Source organism: Sinocyclocheilus rhinocerous, unplaced genomic scaffold (assembly GCF_001515625.1).
Source record: "Sinocyclocheilus rhinocerous isolate Xijiao unplaced genomic scaffold, SAMN03320098_v1.1 scaffold15, whole genome shotgun sequence".
NCBI classification, from domain to species: domain Eukaryota; kingdom Metazoa; phylum Chordata; class Actinopteri; order Cypriniformes; family Cyprinidae; genus Sinocyclocheilus; species Sinocyclocheilus rhinocerous.
The window spans coordinates 177274-196292 of NW_015631053.1; the positions used below are offsets into that span (position 1 = coordinate 177274).

General features: G+C 36.1%; 1 protein-coding gene across 1 annotated transcript in view; it reads right to left on the reverse strand.

Moving 5' to 3' along the window:
- unc5cb (unc-5 netrin receptor Cb) overlaps positions 1–19019 on the reverse strand; it is a 199839-nt gene that overhangs the window by 95847 nt on the left and 84973 nt on the right. Inside the window, exon 2 of the mRNA XM_016554070.1 lies at positions 948–1175. Coding sequence (XP_016409556.1) covers positions 948–1175 — 228 coding nt within the window. The remainder of the gene's footprint in view (positions 1–947; positions 1176–19019) is intronic.

A 19019-nucleotide genomic window follows, 5' to 3' on the forward strand; every position in this document is an offset into this window, starting at 1 on the left:
TTATTACAATTATTATATTATTGTTGCTTTTGTTAAAATAATCACAAGATATGGTCACAAGATGAATATTCTGATATTTTCCCCAGTAGTCTGTTTTATTCAAACAATTATGAAAATTTTTGCTTTTAGATACAGAAGAACTTTGGCTGTTGAATATTAAAAATAAATTAACAAACAAAAAATCTGGATCTCCATGTCTGCATGCAAATCAACTGTTGCTGCTCATTCCCAGACTGGATCTCTTCTCTCCACTTTCCCTAATTGCAGATTCAATAAGTATCTTTTCCTTGTAGTTTTTGTCCTAACCACCCGCGACAGCGACACGTGACAATAAGCGACACGGGATTCTATTTTAGGAATGGTTTTAATTTTCTGCGACATTGCAGCAGGAACAACATACAAAATATGACAGTGATAATCTCGGGTAATGATTATGTGCTTTATTCAATGTTAAAAGTGCATTTACTCAAAAATTTTCAGTCCATTCACATTTGAATCGTCTATTTTCCGTGTCCATTTTTCTTTTCTACACACTCGGCATGTTTTTGCTGTCACATCGTATCTACACTGGACGCGACAAAGCATTGCAAATCATTTGAACGTTGTGTCAGTACGTTATAAATAGAACGAGTCAGCAGTTTACTGTCGGGGACCGCATCCAAGACAGCATCACTGATTATAACGAGTTCTTGTATTTTATTGCGTCACGCCGCGCCGGGTGTAGACACGATGTAAGTTATGTAGCTTTCTGATGCTGCGTTTGAATTTTCATGCTACATTATTTGAAATTAGCGCGTGCCAAACTTTTTTCTCTCACAGGCCGGATGTGGACCGCGGGCTGCCTATTGAGGAACCCTGTGTTATAAATATATATATTTCCTGTAACATAATTATTCAAATATATATATATATATCATTAATATCCAAACACTCTCGGCGGTACTAACCCGAGCTCTCGTCCACGCGCTCCTCCACTGTGTGCTCCTTCTGATGGACCCACTCGCTGTTGCACTTGAAGTAGATCTGCGTGGCTGGTGTGGCTTTGCAGTACAGGTTAACGGGCTTGTTCTTGATGATGTACGCCTCCTCTGGCTCCATCAGGAAGTGCGGGAGCGGCTCGGGCGGATCCGAGGGGAACGTCTCCGGGAGTTCACCCAATCCCAGATAGTCGTCATCTACAGAGGGAGGAGATGAGAAGGAGTGAGTGTTTTTTAGAGATTGTTCATGTACATGTGTTTACCTGCGAGGCTGTGAGCTACTGTTCGCGACAGCTAAAGAGAAACAGACCCAGACGCTCGTTGTGGAGAGACTGTGATCACATGCTGCTTGTGCATGTAAGGAAAGACATGTATTCCAACAGGCACGAAACTAATTCACTTTCTGCATTTCACTTCTGCTCTTGCTTGTGTACTAGTCCAGCTCATACTTTAAAGTTGTCACTGAGCACTAAAAACATAAAAAAATTAATTGTACCTCATTTGTAAGTTGCTTTGGATAGAAATGTCTGCTGAATGAATAAAAGCGGATGGATGGATGGATGGACAATCGGACCGATAGATAGATAGATAGATAGATAGATCTGTCATTTGAACAGAAAGATAGTCGCATAGATGGATGGACAGACAGACAGATAGATAGTCAATTGGATAGAAAGATAGTTGAGTAGATGGATAGACAGACAAAGTCGGATAGATAGACAATCAGACAGATAGATATTTGGATAGACTGACAGAAAGACAGACAAATAGTCGGATAGACAGATGTGCAATTCAGTAAATTCCTTGTCCCGTCATTTCCGTTCAACTTCAACGTGTTGAAGGCAATTCATTCAATTTCAAACTCTGTATCTTATACTTATAAATCATGTTGTATGTATTTGATCTTGTATGGCTAGAAGCGATTGCGTTTACGTACTTGCATACAGTATGTTTGGTGCCTGAGACTAAATAAGTGAGTTTTCATTTCCCACAAACCTGCAGCTGTCTTCTTCAGCCGAGGGAATCTGGTTTATTTAATTCCACAGATATTTGTCTGCAGACGGGTAACCGTCCCCTGTAATTACGCCTGGCTTTCATCAGAGCCCTGCCTCACCTCGTCTCACCAGTGTCTTCCTCATCAAACACAAACCTATATTTATCTGACGCTGGCGGAGCGACGGGGCTCATGGAGAAAAGTAAACAGGAAGAGGCAATCGACATTCCCTTCGAGGGCTATGAAACAGCACTTGAGACGGATTGGGCTCTATACGTCCCGTGTTTGCCGGTCGCGTTCTAATATCTGCCCTCTGGCTCCACGTCTCTCCATGAGAGGGAAACGCAGAGGCGGTCGACACCTGCAAATACGCTTTCTATTCTTAACAACCGGCCGCCAGACATCAATTATTTACACAGAAGGAGAATGAATCTGGAGCGAGAGACAGAAAGGACAGCAGATTACTGGCCACACCGCGTCTCGCCGCACCTGTACACTCTTAAAAATAAAGCTTCTTTATTGGCATCAATGGTTCTATGAAGAACCTTAAACATCCATGGAACCTCTCAAATGCAGAAAAAGTTCTTTATAGACGAAAAGGGTTCTTTAGATTTCAAAAATGTTCTTCAAAATGGTTCTTTTAAGAACTGTTCACTGAAAGGTTCTTTGGGGAACCAAAAATGGTTCTTCTATGGAATCACTGCAAAAACACTCTTTTGGAACCTTTATTTTTTAAGAGTGTAGGGTTGGGTATCGTTGGAATTTTATCGATTTCGATTCCTATTCTGCTTATCAATTCCAATTCTTATTGATTCCTAGTTTCGATTCCAATAAGATAAAAAAAAATCCAATATAAAAAAATGAAGTCAGACTTTTAGATGTCAAACATTTATTCTGTCTTTATACAAATCATTCTGTTGCAGCTGAATAACATGAGCAAAACTCAGCAGCCTACAGAACATTTACCAAGAGGAACAAAAATACCACAGCAAAAACAACTAGACTAATATAAATTTCAAATATTAAAGTGTTAAAGACAAGTAAACAGTCAGTAATAAAACAGGAACAAACAAATCAATTAGCAATAGCATAAATTAATACAACTGAACCAAATTCCAGGCAAAGAAACTGTAATTAAAAGTTTAAAAACACTGCATAGTTTACTTTTCATAAATAAATATAGATTAATTCAAGTTATGAAAGATATTCAGTCAAGATCAGTGAATGGTTTTCTTTTGTTCTTTGATTAACATTAATGACAGGCAGCGCGTTTATAGGCTGCTGTCTCTTTAACACCGAACGCACGCAGATCTAAAAATACTGTACACCTGCGTTTTCTTTCTCATCTGTTTACGTTCACTTAAGACAAATGATGATATACTGACGTAGTTTTCTGCATACTGGTCGATAAACATGAAAGAAGTCAGTTCCGGCCCGTAACAACCTTTTCTGCAGTGAAATGCACGCAAACAAGGTGCAAGTTCTTTCCGTTCCTGCGCTTAAATCGTTTAAAATCACATTAAAATGCGAACGCAGGAATCGTTAAGCAGAATCGAAATCGAATACCCGCTTCTTGGAAATTTGGAAGCGGGTCTAAAATGGAACCAGTTTTCACCGCCCTGCAGACCTTGTCAGGGAGCAGCATTGACATCACATCAATATCAGCCGCAATGTAACGGGCCCGTGTCTGAGTGTTAGGGGAACGAGGAGATGGAGGTGAACGGGTGAGACTGCATTAGCACATAGAGCCCCAGGGGATTCTGGGTAGAGTGTGGCTGCTTTCCATCACGTGTCGGTCTTAAATCACACCTGCCCCGTCACCGGCCTCTAATCACCTGCTAATTGAAGGGGAGCCGTAACCTCTGCTTGACCCTCCGCATTGGTCACCTGACACATCTGAGCATGCATGACCTTCTGAACGAAACGACGGAAAGTTGAGGCCATTTTCAAAAACTGTAACTACATTTAAACATTTAACAAAGAAACTGTAAAGTGTGCAAGCGGCTATATGGTTGCAAGTGTGTTCTGGGTGGTTTCTAGGTATTTTCTTCTTGTCTGGAGTGAAAAGAGTCCTACACCCTCAAGTATCTGTGATCTTCTGATTCTTAAATGTGCATCTGTGGGATTTTTCCACCTATTTTATCGTCCAGCAGATGAAAACTATAAATCACATTCACGTTTACTCAAAGCAGTAATTCTAACATTCGCCTCAGTGAGACCCACTAATTATTTATTGAACATTGGTGTATTTTGTGATATTGCTGCTGCTCTTGCCACTTTATAAAAGCAATAAGCCACAAGAGGCCGTGTATTACCGTGATTTTACCAGTGGTTTACCTCTTCACTTTGAGCCTGGGCTTAAGAATGCTTTTTAACCATGGTAAAATCACTGTAACAGATGGCCTCTCGGGGCTTATTGCTTTCGGTCTATGAATGCTTATTGGCTTTCTTTAACAAAAATTAAAACACATGGTGCTGTACTTTAAAAAACTGGCACGGGGCATTAACATTCGGTCTCTATTATAGGGCAGAGAGACACAGCGCACCACAGCAACACAGGAAAAGCATTCAGAGAGCTTCCCATCGGACAGTATCTGAGCAAACCAGGGCAGGTTTATCAGTTCGACAATTAGCTGTGGACCAGAACCATGACCCGGTGTGACTGCCAGCCCTGCCGAGCATGATCGCTATCTCAGTCACACACACATGCATCCAAACACACACACTTGAACATTTCTTGAACGCTGCCCTCGTGCCAAGCCACTGACAGCCATGTAAGCCTCGCAGACACCGAGACGTCCCCGACTCCTGCCAGCGCTCCAGACCTTGACCCAAAAACGGCCTCCTAGAACGGAGGAAACTCGCGGAGTCGCGCTATCTGTGTCTCGCGGCAGGCCTGAGAGATCAGACGGTGGCATGAAAGGCTTCGGCGTGCCGTCTCCTCATGCGATCTCCAATTCATCAACCTCCACAGCAGCAGAAATAATGAATAAAAGAGGCTCTCTGGTCAAAAAGCACACGAGAAATGGAAAAACATGACAAAAAATGCCCTCGCGCCAACAAGCCCCCACTGATTTGCAGATCTCTAGTGGACAAAAGAGAGAGAAAACAGTTCACACTCACTCCTGCATCAAACCCACGACATAATGCAGCACATGCTGCGCCAATCAACCCTGTCTGTCTGTAAGGCAAAACCACTGTTTCTTTTTCATGCACTGGTCAATTTTGAGATTTCAGCCTATTTTGCTTCTGTAACATGTGCTTTTAATTAACTGGGGAAAGCATGGTAATGTCTATTTTACCCTATTCATCTGTTTTGTCTGATCTTAAAGGAATAGTTCACCCAAAATGAAAATTTGTTGAAAGTGTTTGTTTGTTCATGGGAACAGATTTGGAGAAATGTAGCACTGCATCAGTGTCTCAGCAAATTCCAGGTTTTCTGGACAATAGACTGTGGTTCTTTCCCAGCGGTCCGAGGGGCCGTGTTGGGCTCCGCCCCGTCTGCATGCCGTCACGCTTCACGCCAGGCTACCACGCTTTGATGCTGGTGCTCGGGGATGTAATTTGAGTCACAGTTATCACAATCACATCTAGAAAACTCAACCACACCTTCCCCTCGGAGAAATAGGCCTTCCATCGAATTAAAACACGAGAAAGAACGGGAATAAAAGTCCCTGACCTTGAATCATCTAAAGCTGTTGAGTTGCTGTCACAGGCCGAGTGTCTTTTAATTGCATGTTTTTTAGCTTTAGCAGTCACACCGCACAGCCACCGTGTGACCTTCGTCACCTCTGGAAACTAGAACAACACGCTTACGGCAATTAGCGTTTCATCTCCTCTGGTGCAATGCTTCATGAAACCACTCGCAGCAGAAGTCTGTTCGCGTTTACCCATGAATCTGCAATCCTTTCGAGTGATTTTAATCAGAAATCTCCCAAATTGCTTCCATATGATGTGAGAAAAAAATTTTTCCATACATTTCCACGGAGGCTATAAGAATACGCAAAAGGATCATATTATGCCATAGTACTATAATAACCGAAAAGGCTTTTCTGAATATCAATCCACATGTGAATTTGGATTATGATGCTTATTTTATTGTTTGCATAAATCAAATTAAAACAAATCTGGAGGGGAAACAATTGGGTTTTGGCTTCACTGAGCAACTAGACACCATGTTGGTTTTCTACTTTTCCAGTTAAATGCATCAAATCAACTAGTAACCAGGCAAGTTTAAGTTTTTCTACAGGAATATGATGCATATTTTGTGCCTTTTTTTGTATTTATTTATTTATTTTTTAGTCTAGCTACAGTCATCAAATCAAATAGTAACTAGGCAAATAATAATGTTTTTTTTCTGCAGGAATATGATGCATATTTTGTGCCTTTTTTGTTTTTTTATTTTGTATTTATTTTTAATTTTTTGGTCTAGCTAGTGTCATCAAATCAACTAGTAACTAGGCAAATAATAATGTTTTTTTCTGCAGGAATATGATGCACATTTTGTACTTTTTTTGTATTCATTTATTTATTTGGTTTAGCTACAGTCATCAAATCAACTAGTAACTAGGCAAATAATAATGTTTTTTTCTGCAGGAATATGATGCACATTTTGTACTTTTTTTGTATTCATTTATTTATTTGGTTTAGCTACAGTCATCAAATCAACTAGTAACTAGGCAAATAATAATGTTTTTTTCTGCAGGAATATGATGCACATTTTGTACTTTTTTTGTATTCATTTATTTATTTGGTTTAGCTACAGTCATCAAATCAACTAGTAAATAGGCAAATAAATTTTTTTCTGCAGGAATATGATGCATATTTTGTGAACTTTTTTATAGTCATCAAATCAACTAGTAACCAGGCAAGTTTCAGGTTTTCTTTTCTTTTTTTTTTTGTTCCTGCAGAAATATGATGCATATTTTGTGCATAAATGAAACCGGAACATTCCTTTGAAAAGTAATAACCGTGGCATCATCGTGCCTCTCGATTTGTAAAAGTACCACAAGATGCCCTACATTTGTAAATATTGAGAGCGCGATGCCATGAGAAACTGTAAAGCGTGAGCACATCTAATCCACACTGACATAATGCCGTATGACGTGCTCAGGAAACTGCAGCCCGAATGAAAGCTTGACTTTATGAACACAGAAAGAGATCGACGGAGGCAGCGAGCAGGAGAGAAGGTTAGCGAGTGAATATTCCAGCAAAAACTCTTCAATTGGATTTCTCCTGCTGGAATGCTTCATGAAAATGAAACCGCGCTCTCGTAAGCTCTGATATGAAAGCAGAGCAGTGCAGTGACCCGACAGATCACAGTATAGAGCCGCATACGGCCCTCAGCTGAGCGAGGCTGGAATAGCAAAGACTTCCCAGATGGCACTGCACTGATGTGATCGGAGCAGTGAGATTTTAGTACTATAATTTTCATTTTAATTGAAAGTAAAGTTTTAGTACTTTTATTGTGTTTTTGGTAATTTTATTAGTTTTTTTTTTTATGTCTAAAAAGTTTTTATTCATTTTTACTTCAGTTTTAATTGTTATTTTAGTACAGCTACTAATTGAAAATGTGCCCTGGAAACTAGATGAAGTACAATAAGTTTAAGTTTTCTTATATTTTCAGTAATTTTGTTGTGTTTGTAATTTTATAACTTTGTTTTTTTTTTATATGTCTATATAGTTTTTATTTTTTTATTTCAGTTTAAGTTTTTGTTATTTTTGTACTTCAACTTAATCTAAACAATTTTGCCTTGGCAACTAGCTGACTGTTTTCTTATATATTTGGTCATTTTTAGTAAGTTTCTAATTGTATTACTTTTGAGGTTTTTAATATGTCTATATATTTATTATTATTATTATTTTTATTTCAGGTTTAGTTTTAATTATTTTAGTATTTCAGCTTAAACTAAATGAAATTTTGCCTTGACAACAAGCTAAATTAAAATAAGTTTAAGTTGTCTTATATTTTTGGTAATTTCATTGTTGGTAATTTTATTACTTTTTTGAGGTTCTTAATATGATAATATAATTTTTTTTATAAATGTTTAGTTATTTTAGTATTTAAACTTAAACTAAATAACTTTTTGGTATTTTTAATGTGTAATGTTATTACTTTTTCAGAATTTTAATATGCCTACATTTTTTTGTTATTATTTCAGTTTTACTTATTTTAGTACTTCAATGTAAAATTTTTCTTTGGCAACTTGCTAAAATAAAATATTTAGCTAAAATATTTTTTTTTCCTTCCTTTCTTTCTTTCTTTCTTTCTAGGGGTTTTTATATGTCTATATAACTTATATATGTGACCCTGGACCACAAAACCAAATTAAATTGGATTCATACATGAATAAATAAGCTTTCCATTGATGTATGGTTTGTTAGGATCGGACAATATTTGGCTGAGATACAACTATTTGAAAATCTGGAATCTGAGGGTGCAAAAAAATCTAAATATTGAGAAAATCATCTTTAAAGTTGTTAAAATTAAGTTCTTAGCAATGCATATTACTTGTCAAAAATTAAGTTTTGATATATTTACAGTAGGAAATTTACAAAATATCTTCATGGAACATGATCTTTACTTAATATCCTAATGATTTTTGGCATAAAAGAAAAATGTATAATTTTGACCCATACAATGTATTGTTGGCTATTTCTAAAAATATGACTACTTTTGTGCTCCAGGGTCACATATCAGCTTCAATTTAACTTATTTTAGTACTTCAACCTAAACTTAACTAAATTTTGCCCTGGCAACTAGCTGAGATAAAATACATATCTTTTATATTCTATTTTATTTCAGTTAAATGTTTATAGTATTTTAAGTAACAGACATGTTTTTTTTTTTAAGGGTTTTAGCTTTATTTAACAATAGTACCCCTGGTTTGGCGTTGCTGAAACTCAAGAGGTCTCAAGAGGTCAAAGTCTCATCTCAACAGCAAGAGACACCAAAGATCTGTGTGAGGAACTCAATAACTCAAAGGAGAGGCTTCTTAAAATAAAGAGGTCGAGTCCTTTGTAGCTTCACCACACGAGAGGAAGGACTCTTTGAAAAGAAGCGCTGGACGCAGACAACCAGCTAAAACAAGTGCGATAACATTCATGTACGAAAACAAACACCGAATCCTCTTCACCTCCCTTTCATACGGCGGATCGGAGATGAAACGGGGGAGTCCAGGCTCTCTTTATAGCCCAAACATCTTCAAAGCCAGACAGAAAAAGCCAAAAACAACACAGGCCCCGGCATGTGCAGCGAGCAGGCCATGTGTATCCAAACAATCCGCTCTGACAAGAGCTTGCTGGGAATAAATGATGTAGGAAGTGTCCTCGGAGCCTCTCGGTTCGGGTTCAGCGGGAAAGCATCTCCATCACCCACAGCCTGATTGTTTTTTCAATTAACAGAGCTTCCCCAGAGCAGCGCGTGCCATGTTTAATGCAGATCGGCGCTGGACGTGTGTGAAATCCGCTGTCTCTGGGTAATGCGTGCTTTGACATGATTCGCATGCAGCACCTGCGAGTCTAAACACTGAAGAAAGTATTGCAATAAAACTTTTTTGCCTTCAACAACTCGATGAAAAGAAATGTTTAAGGTTTTGTTGCATGTTTGTAATAGTATTACTTTTTGGGGCTTTTAATATGTCTATATTGTTTTATTAACTTGATCTAATTTTAGTTTTAGGTTTTTTTTTTTTGTTTTGTTTTTAGTGATTTGGTTGTGTGTTTGTAATGTTATCATTTTTTGGTGTTTTTAAAATGTCTATATAATTTTTTTATTTCAGTTTTAGTTTTAGTTATTTTGTTACTTTAAGTACGTTTACATTTCTTATATCTTTAGTGATTGTGTTGTGTGTTTGCAATTTTATTACTTTTTGGGTTTTTAATATGTATATAGTTTTTATTATTAATATTTTTAAATTTAATTTTAGTTTTTGTTTGAGTTATTTTAGTACTTAGACTAAACAAAATTTTGCCTTGGCAACTAGCTGAATACATTTTTTGTTGTTTGTAAATGTATTAGTTTTGGGGTATTTTTAATGTTTTTTATGTTTTGTTAATATTTAATGTTAACTTTTATTTTAGTTTTTGTTTTATTTATTTTAGTACTTCAAATTAAACTAAACAAAATTTAGTCTTGGCAACAAGAAATACGCTTAAAATAAGCTTATTTTTAGAAGTTTTGTTGTGTCTTTATTACTTTTTGGGGGGTTTTGCTTTGGCAACTAGCGGACAAAAAGTTAATTTAAGTTTTCCTATATATATATATATATATATATATATATATATAGTTATTTTGTTGTGTGTTTGTAGTTTTTATTTTATTTTAAATTTCAGTTTTAGTTATTTTAGTATTTCAAATCAAACTAAAAATTTTGCCTTGACAACTAACCGAAATAAAATACGTTTGTGTATTGTTTTTTTCTGTTGTTGTTTTTAATATGTCTAGTACATATATATTTTGCTTTTAGTTATTTTAGTACTTCAGCTTAAACTAAATGATATTTTGCCTTGGTTTATTTTAGCATTTGTTTTGACATGATTTTCCTGTCTGAGGTGTTTCTGAAACACATCCAGCTAATCTAAAAGCCGGAGGAAAACATTGCAGCAAAACTGCAAGCAATTGGCAAAGACAAAAGGGAGAAAAGAGTTGAATGCGTTCAAAACGGCATCGCCAGCACGCTGTCAAATCAAGAGAAAACATGAGGAGTTTGACGGAGCTGCCGGATGGAATAACATGATTTGAGGAAATGAATCCTTCAAGAGCGAGAGACGCCTGATGTTTCTCCTGAAGCTCTGACAGGACTGAGGGAAACAGAGTCAGCGTTTTGCCACGTTTGCATCGGCCTCCGCACTCCAAAAGAAATTATATTTGAACAGAATCGTGAGTCTGCAGCCTCAACTCAACGTGATCAGATCAAAACACTGCGAATAACACAAACACAATAAGCAGACAGCATCTTTCTACTGCACCGGTACAAATACAGCACAACTAGGGATGTAACGATTAACCGCAAGCCGGTTGAAAATCGATTCAAATATGTGACGATTCAAATCGGTTGAGATGCTAAACAAATCGCGATTAATTTAGGTGAAGGAGTTTATATGAATGTACGTCTGAGGGGAACTTACTGTCTTTAGAAAAGTTTAGATGGTATTTTTTCGTTTCATCTTGCCTCTGTATAATGCATATTAAAGTGCTTAAGTGCAGCGCTGCTTTGATTACAGCGGTAACCAAGAAACGCTTTAAGCACCACCTGCTGGCAGAGAGTGAATCTGCGTCTCGTTCAGCTCGTCTGCTGTTTCTGTTTCATGCAGATATTTTTTATGTATAGTTTCACAAAACTGAAGTCAAACCATTCTGTTTTTGCTTCAAATTTCAATGTGAAAGCACGCACGTGATGGAGATTTACCGCTGATTACAGAACCAGCTTTACTGATAAGATGTGTGTTAAATATCGCATGCGATTTATCGTGCAGCCCTAGTTATATTTCAATTTCACAAAGAAACATGCAGCATTTTGTCCAAGCAATAATAAAAGGACACATTTATTTATAATTTGTCTTAAACCTCATTTTGTAAAAAAAAAAAAGTTAAAAAAAAATTCGTGAATCGAATCGTGAGTTGAGTGAATCGTTGAATGTGAACAGTCTGATTCACACACTAATGACTCTCAAACGCACTAGCCGGATCCAATGACTCTCTGTGGAAACTGAATTAATTCCAGAACAACACAAAATGAACCAACATCCAGAGCGAATTATCAGATGGCAATGTGGTAGAAAGATGTGTTACACAACAACATATAGTTAAAGATGAAGTGCCACTACTGCCACCAAATACAACGGCAAAACTGTTTCCTGAATATATAGTTAGTCTCACTCCAAACTGCACTGGTCAGGATCTCACAAATTACCCATCACCTTTAATGCATACACATAATAATAATAATTATTATTATTAACATTATTTACATTAACACAAATAAAAGTAATAAACTACCAATGACTCTAAACTCTAAGAACTCTAAATATTAAATATTAAAAATAGCACAAGCTCTAAATATTAAAAATTGCACACTACTTTTAAAAGATAGGCAAATATAAAATTAAAATTACTACTAATATTTTTCTATTAAATATCATTTACCAGTAAAATCTCCATTTACATTAACAAAATTAAATGTATCAAACAACCAATGACTGACTTACAGTAACGCTACTAAAATTATCATCTTTCAAATTTACCAAAATTTTACATTACCAAAACATTTTCATTATTATATGCAGTTCAACTATTTAGAACATTATAATAAATACAAATAAAATTAATAAAAATACAGGGATTAAAGTATTAAATATAACATTTTGAATACAGAAATATGACTTAAATAACTGAAATTATATGCTAAAAATGAAACTAAATCCGCCAGCAGGTGGCGGCAAGTCACTGATTTTATCACCGAATCATTCATTCAATTGATTCGTTCGAACGGCTGAATCATTCAGGAATGAAGCAAGTGACTGTCTTTATGAACTGACGGAAATCCGTCATAGCGACGGAACTTTAATCCCTGAAAATATAAATAAATAGCAGTATTATTATTATTATTATTATTATTTGAGTTTTTTTTTTAAAATAGCATTTAACAAATCATTTGGTTTAGTTTCTAGTTTGCTGGGTTTAGTTGATGCGTGTTTCCTCCTGCATGAACACAATGAATCAGCAGGTGAGGCGGTGAGATCTGCACCTCTGCATATATTCTCCAGATGTGTGACAGCAGCTGAAAGATAAGCTCGATTCTATCTGTGTGCGGCCAGATTTATGGTTCCCGGGAAAGCGCTGTATAACCCTCAGTGCTGCGTCTCTTCCATCAGGAGAGAGTCAAGCGTGAACGCGGATGAACGCCGGCATAAATCCTCCCGCTCTCATCCTGCGCTTTTATTCCCACTCTGCTCGAAAGCAGGACTGATGCGCGATAGAAGGGGTGCGAACTTCAAACGATGAACCCGTCCTGCAGTGAAAGGGATTTCAGACGTCGACCACACGATCCTGACAGCCGTGATCATCTGTGACGCACCACACATTAAACACAAACAATCATGTGTAAAGCACAGACTTTATGAGCTCAGGAGGGCCGGCATCATTAACGGAGGACGGGTCGGTCGATCCGGAGGTGAAACGTTTCAGCTTTACTTAACCACCGAGAGAAATTAAACCGCATGAATTATTCAAACAAACTTCACGTTCAGGAAGGAGGGACGAATGATTAGCGTTCCAGTTCATTCTGCTGCTATCTAAACAACAATGAAAACACACGTGATTTGACTTGTGTCTCTGATGCAGGAATACTCAAGAAAAGAGAGCAGATACGAGTTCGAAACAATGTCACTGAGAAACGAACAAGCAGCAGATAAGCGACAGTCCTCGTTGTTTTACTCGCTTTTTCTCTAAGCCTGAATGAAAAAACATACAATGTGTGTTTGTACTGTATGATAACCACTAACAGCAGGTAACTACCACTTAACTTCACAGAGTCTCACAGAACAACTCAAATTAATAAAATAATAATAATAATTATTATTATTATTATTATTATTATTATTAATAATCCCTCCTTGTTTAACTCGCTCTTTCTCTAAGCCTGTGTGTGTGTGTGTGTATGTATGATAACGCTAACAGCAGGTGATTACCGCTTAACTTCACAGATAGAAAGTGTGGACTGAAGGAAAGACACAATCATGTCGCTCTTTCTATGTCAGAACATGAAGAGTCGCAGGAAAACACAGTTGCCATGACATTCACTTCAGCTGAATCAGAGGAGGATGAAGCGCAGGATCACACAAAAACAAGGCCTCTGCTCCTCTCAACATCTGAATCTGACAGCTACATTCAGATCTATTCCATTTCATTCGTTTTAGTCCAGGCTTTACATAAACAACTCATATATGTGACCCTGAACCACAAAACCAGTCATAAGGGTCAATGTTTTTAAATTGCTGAATAAATAATCTTTCCATTGATGTATGGTTTGTTAGGATAGGACAATATTTGGCTGAGATACAACTATTTGAAAATCTGGAATCTGAGGGTGCAAAAAAATCAAAATATTGAGAAAATCATCTTTAAAGTTGTCCAAATGAAGTTCTTAGCTATGCATATTACTAATCAAACATTAAGTTTTGATATATTTACGGTAGGAAACTTACTAAATATATTCATGGAACATGATCTTTACTTCTAATGATTATATATATATATACACTGATTATATATATATATACACTCACTGGCCACTTTATTAGGTACACCTTGCTAGTACCGGGTTGGACCCCCTTTTGCCTTCAAAACTGCCTTAATTCTTCGTGGCATAGATTCAACAAGGTGTTGGAAACATTCCTCAGAGATTTTGGTCCATGTTGACATGATAGCATCACGCAGTTGCTGCAGATTTGTCGGCTGCACATCCATGATGAGAATCTCCCGTTCCACCATATCCCAAAGGTGCTCTATTGGATTGAGATCTGGTGACTGTGGAGGCCATTTGAGTAAAGTGAACTCATTGCCATGTTCAAGAAACCAGTCTGAGAGGATTTGAGCTTTGTGACATGGTGCATTATCCTGCTACCCCAGCGACTTAAGACTGCTTTTGTGCTCTAGGGTCACATATTATGTAAACCCATTACAAACATCTCATTACGTTGCAGTTTCAATTAATAATCGACAGAATGTGCATGTGTGGATGACCATGGACATTTGACCCAGGAAAGCCTTGAAAACAGGTGTATTGTGGGTAACAGGACGTGAAAGCAGCTGCTTCTGCTGTACGTATATGATCCCTACTGACCCTCGGCTCTGAACAATCCCTCCAGCGAACGGCCAGACGATAGCGTCGCTGATAACCACAGACGCCGAGACTCCTATCTGACACCTGCTGCTTCCACGTGACACTCAGTACAAGTCAAGAGACTGAGAAACACAGAGATTTATGTACAACACACTCTGAAATCACTTTGAAAACATTCTTTTTAATTACTTTTTTTCCATTACATCCACTCTGGTCAAATAGATTAAAATGTTTAAATGTAAGAAGCAAAATACAGTTACATTTAAGAAAATACTACTACTACTACTAATAATAATAATAATAATAATAATAATAATAAATATGTAGAAAAAATAATAATTAATAAATACAACGATTAATAATAATCTGAAAAATACTTAAATTTTACTGTATTTACTAAATTCTTCTTTTAGTAAATAATAAATACTTTAAAAATAATTACTAAATAAAAGTACTTTTTACTGTCACTTATTATATTCTCACTTACATAAATGATGATGATAATAATAATAATAATAAATACATTTAAAAAATTAATAATGAAAATTAATACATTGAAAATAATTTTATAAAGAATAATTAAATTGTAAACTACAGCAAAAGTAAATAATAACAATAATAATAATTATTATTATTATTATTATTCAAATTTATAATACATTCTGTAAAAATAAATAAATAAACAATAATAAAACAGTAACAGAAAAATAATTAATTGATATAGTAAATAAAATAATTTAAAAAATAAAATAATACAAATAATAAAATGTATTAATAACAATAATAAACAACAATAATAATAATTAGAAAAATACATAATTATGATGATTAATAATAGCTATATTAGCTATATAATTATAATAGACATAATATTATTTTTTTTAAATATATGATTAGGCATGTTTTACAAAGTCACTAAATAAGCAAGAATAATATAAAGTTTTAAATATTTTATTTATTATGTTCAATAAACAATAATAATAAAATAAAAGCAGAGATGCTATTAAAACACTCTCAAACCCAGCAGTCACTAAAGAAACAGTCTAATTACCGTCTATATGAAACCTAATCGCCACATAAAAGTTGCATTAATATCACTGCGATATCCCTGAATGAATGTAAATGCATAATGTAGCGATGTGAATATGAGATATATGTGACCCTGGAGCACAAAAGCAGTCTTAAGTCGCTGGGGTATATTTGTAGCAATAGCCAACAATACATTGTATGGGTCAAAATTATAGATTTTTCTTTTATGCCAAAAATCATTAGGATATTAAGTAAAGATCATGTTCCATGAAGATATTTTGTACATTTCCTTCCGTAAATATATCAAAACTTAATTTTTAATTAGTACCGTATTGGCCCCAATATAAGACGACCCTGATTATAAGACGACCCCCCTTTTTCCAGATGTACCTTTTGGAAAAAGGCTTTTTAAAAACCAAATCTTGTTTTTTTTTCAGTAAAACAAATTTTGTTTTTAATTATTTTCATATTGCATATTTTTCCTATTTTAATTTTTGTTTTGAAAGTATGATAAGATTATTTATTCAGCTTTCAGATGATGCATAAATCTCAATTTCAACAAATTGACACTTATGACTGGTTTTGTGCTCCAGGGTCACATTTATGGTGAGCCCTACAGAGGGAAAACGGAGTGTTTCAGAGCTCACTCTCTCATTCTTCCCGTATCTGAAATCTCCGTTCGGAGCGCAGACGGCACAAGGCCACATTCCTCACTTATCACCACGGGAAATGATACCAGAAAAATTAATTCCCAGGGCGTCATGGAAACCAAACCACCAGCCAATGGCGAGCACAGGACCCAAACTACAGAAATATGGCGACGCTGCTCCAAAAACCGCGTGGAGACGAAAGACAAGGCCAAAAATGCACAAAGGCCGACATTCAGAGGATGTTTTCTGTGGTTTCGATCGAACTGCCAATGTAAAGCGCAGAGAGAGAGAGAGAGATTTATGAAGCACAGAGCAAGTCTCTCGTCCATCTGTCTCTCTCTTTCTCCAGATGAAAAGCCATTTTGTTGGTTGATTGGAGAATGATGCTGCTACTTAGAGAGCAGCTCCATCAGCTGAAGGAGCGGAGGAGACGGCGAGGGCTTCCTCCCCAGGGTGCAGTTGGGCTGATGGGTGAGCTGTCAAATGCCCCATTGTCCAAATTACCCAGCAAGCACGGTGTCACCGCCAGGGACTCATTTACGCTTTCCGAACCGGACTGACGGAGAGCGGCGGCTAATGATAGTTAGTGCACTTAGCTGGAAATAAGAGACGCGCTTTCTCACACACTCACAAATCACTACATCAGTAAATCAATGATTCACAACCTTCAACACAATATCCAAAACCCCCTGCACATGTAGGACCACGTATTATGATAAAGTTGCTTGAAACTACTTTTTAGTAACAGAAACTGGGAGCTCTGATCAATTTAATTTACCATGATTCATTTTGTGATTCCAGAACTGCATGTTCTTCACTAAAAACAGTAGTAATCCAAGTAGGACAAGAGAAATATGATATTAATGTCATGTTTAAATTTAGAGTTAGATTCGCTTTATGCATTAAAAATAATTCAATATTCATTCATTATTAAATATTAAATTACACAGGTTCTGTTATTAATATTTAACAAATATTTAATATGCATTATTGTTTAATTATTAAATCATACATATTTCATAAATAATTGTAAAATAAATAATTTAAAAATATTTAATGTATTATTTTAAATACTTTTAACAGAAATTGGGAGTATTGATATATTCAATTTAATTTTGTTTCATTAGATTTTTAATGAATGATGATGATGATAAATAAATAAATTATACAAACTAGACATATTACCGGTATATATATGTTTTCCAAACTGGCACTAAATGGACAAGAATTATATTTAATTTTAAATATAATTATATTCATTAAGTTCAATAAACAGCAATATTTAAGTATTTTTAATTATAATAAATTTTTATCACCATTTAATAAATATCATATAAGATTCTATATTTAATCTGTATTTATTATCTATTGATTAAAAGATAAATATTATAATTTAATAAATTAAATGCAATAAATTAAAATTTAATATTTAATAATATATTAATTTAAATACTTTTATGCCATCCTGTAGCACTTAACCCCTTGTCTCAAATATTTATCCTAAAATGTCTTTGTCAGGCATGAATACAAATGAATCAATATTTAACACTAAGTAAGACTCTAAAGCTCTTGTGGAATTGTTTATTATTGGGAGAATTCACATTGAGCTCATGTGAGATCATCTGAGCAACAGCATCTTCTCTCAGCTGAGATATATTCACAAGAGCTGCTTTGAGATTCTTCTGCTGTCAGCGTGATTTCTGCAGCGACAGTGTTTTGGGGGGTCAAGGCCGGCGTGGAGGTCACGGCTCGTCTGACCCGGGGTTTAACGACGCTGCCAATCAGAGCTGTCTGGAGCCCTCGCTGACACTCACACATGATAATTGGCCACAGACGAATGCGGTCACACCTTGCCCTCCGCTGACAGGCAGATCTGGAAGAGCGGGACGCAGTCGGACACAGCGACTCACAGATGGGATCAAATGCACAATTAGAGTGGACTTTTCGCGACAGGCCTAAGTGGACTTTTACAAAACAACCACGAGCACAAAGGACTGGGCGAGAGAATATGAGCTCATCCTGAACACCGTCACGCGTAACAAGACTTTATATAAGTTCATATGCATCTGTCACTGATCTGTCCTCTGCCATTTGATTCATTCATGCTGCTTATACGAGCAAAAATAATGAGGGTCAGACTATCACGATTACATATGCCAGACAAATTCAGATTTACTTGCAAATATCATGTGAGACGGACTATAGTAAATATGGGATACTGTAACTGATAAGAGAACCAATGTTATTTTAATTTATAAAACGGAGAGTTCCGGTCCTTGATTCTGATTGGCTGAGCCGCGTTCGAAGCTGTTGTAAATTACTCTACAAACATACACCTTTGTTTACTTCTGTGTTGCTCGGCAACCACTTCTTTGGAACCATAATTGTTTCTGAGGAGCTACATTGTTTGGTGGAAGAATACTGTTTTTATTAATATCATTACACTTTACTTGCTCTTTTTTATTTTGTGAAGCCTTACTACGTATATGGAATAACCATTTTATAAAAGCAATAAGCCCCATGA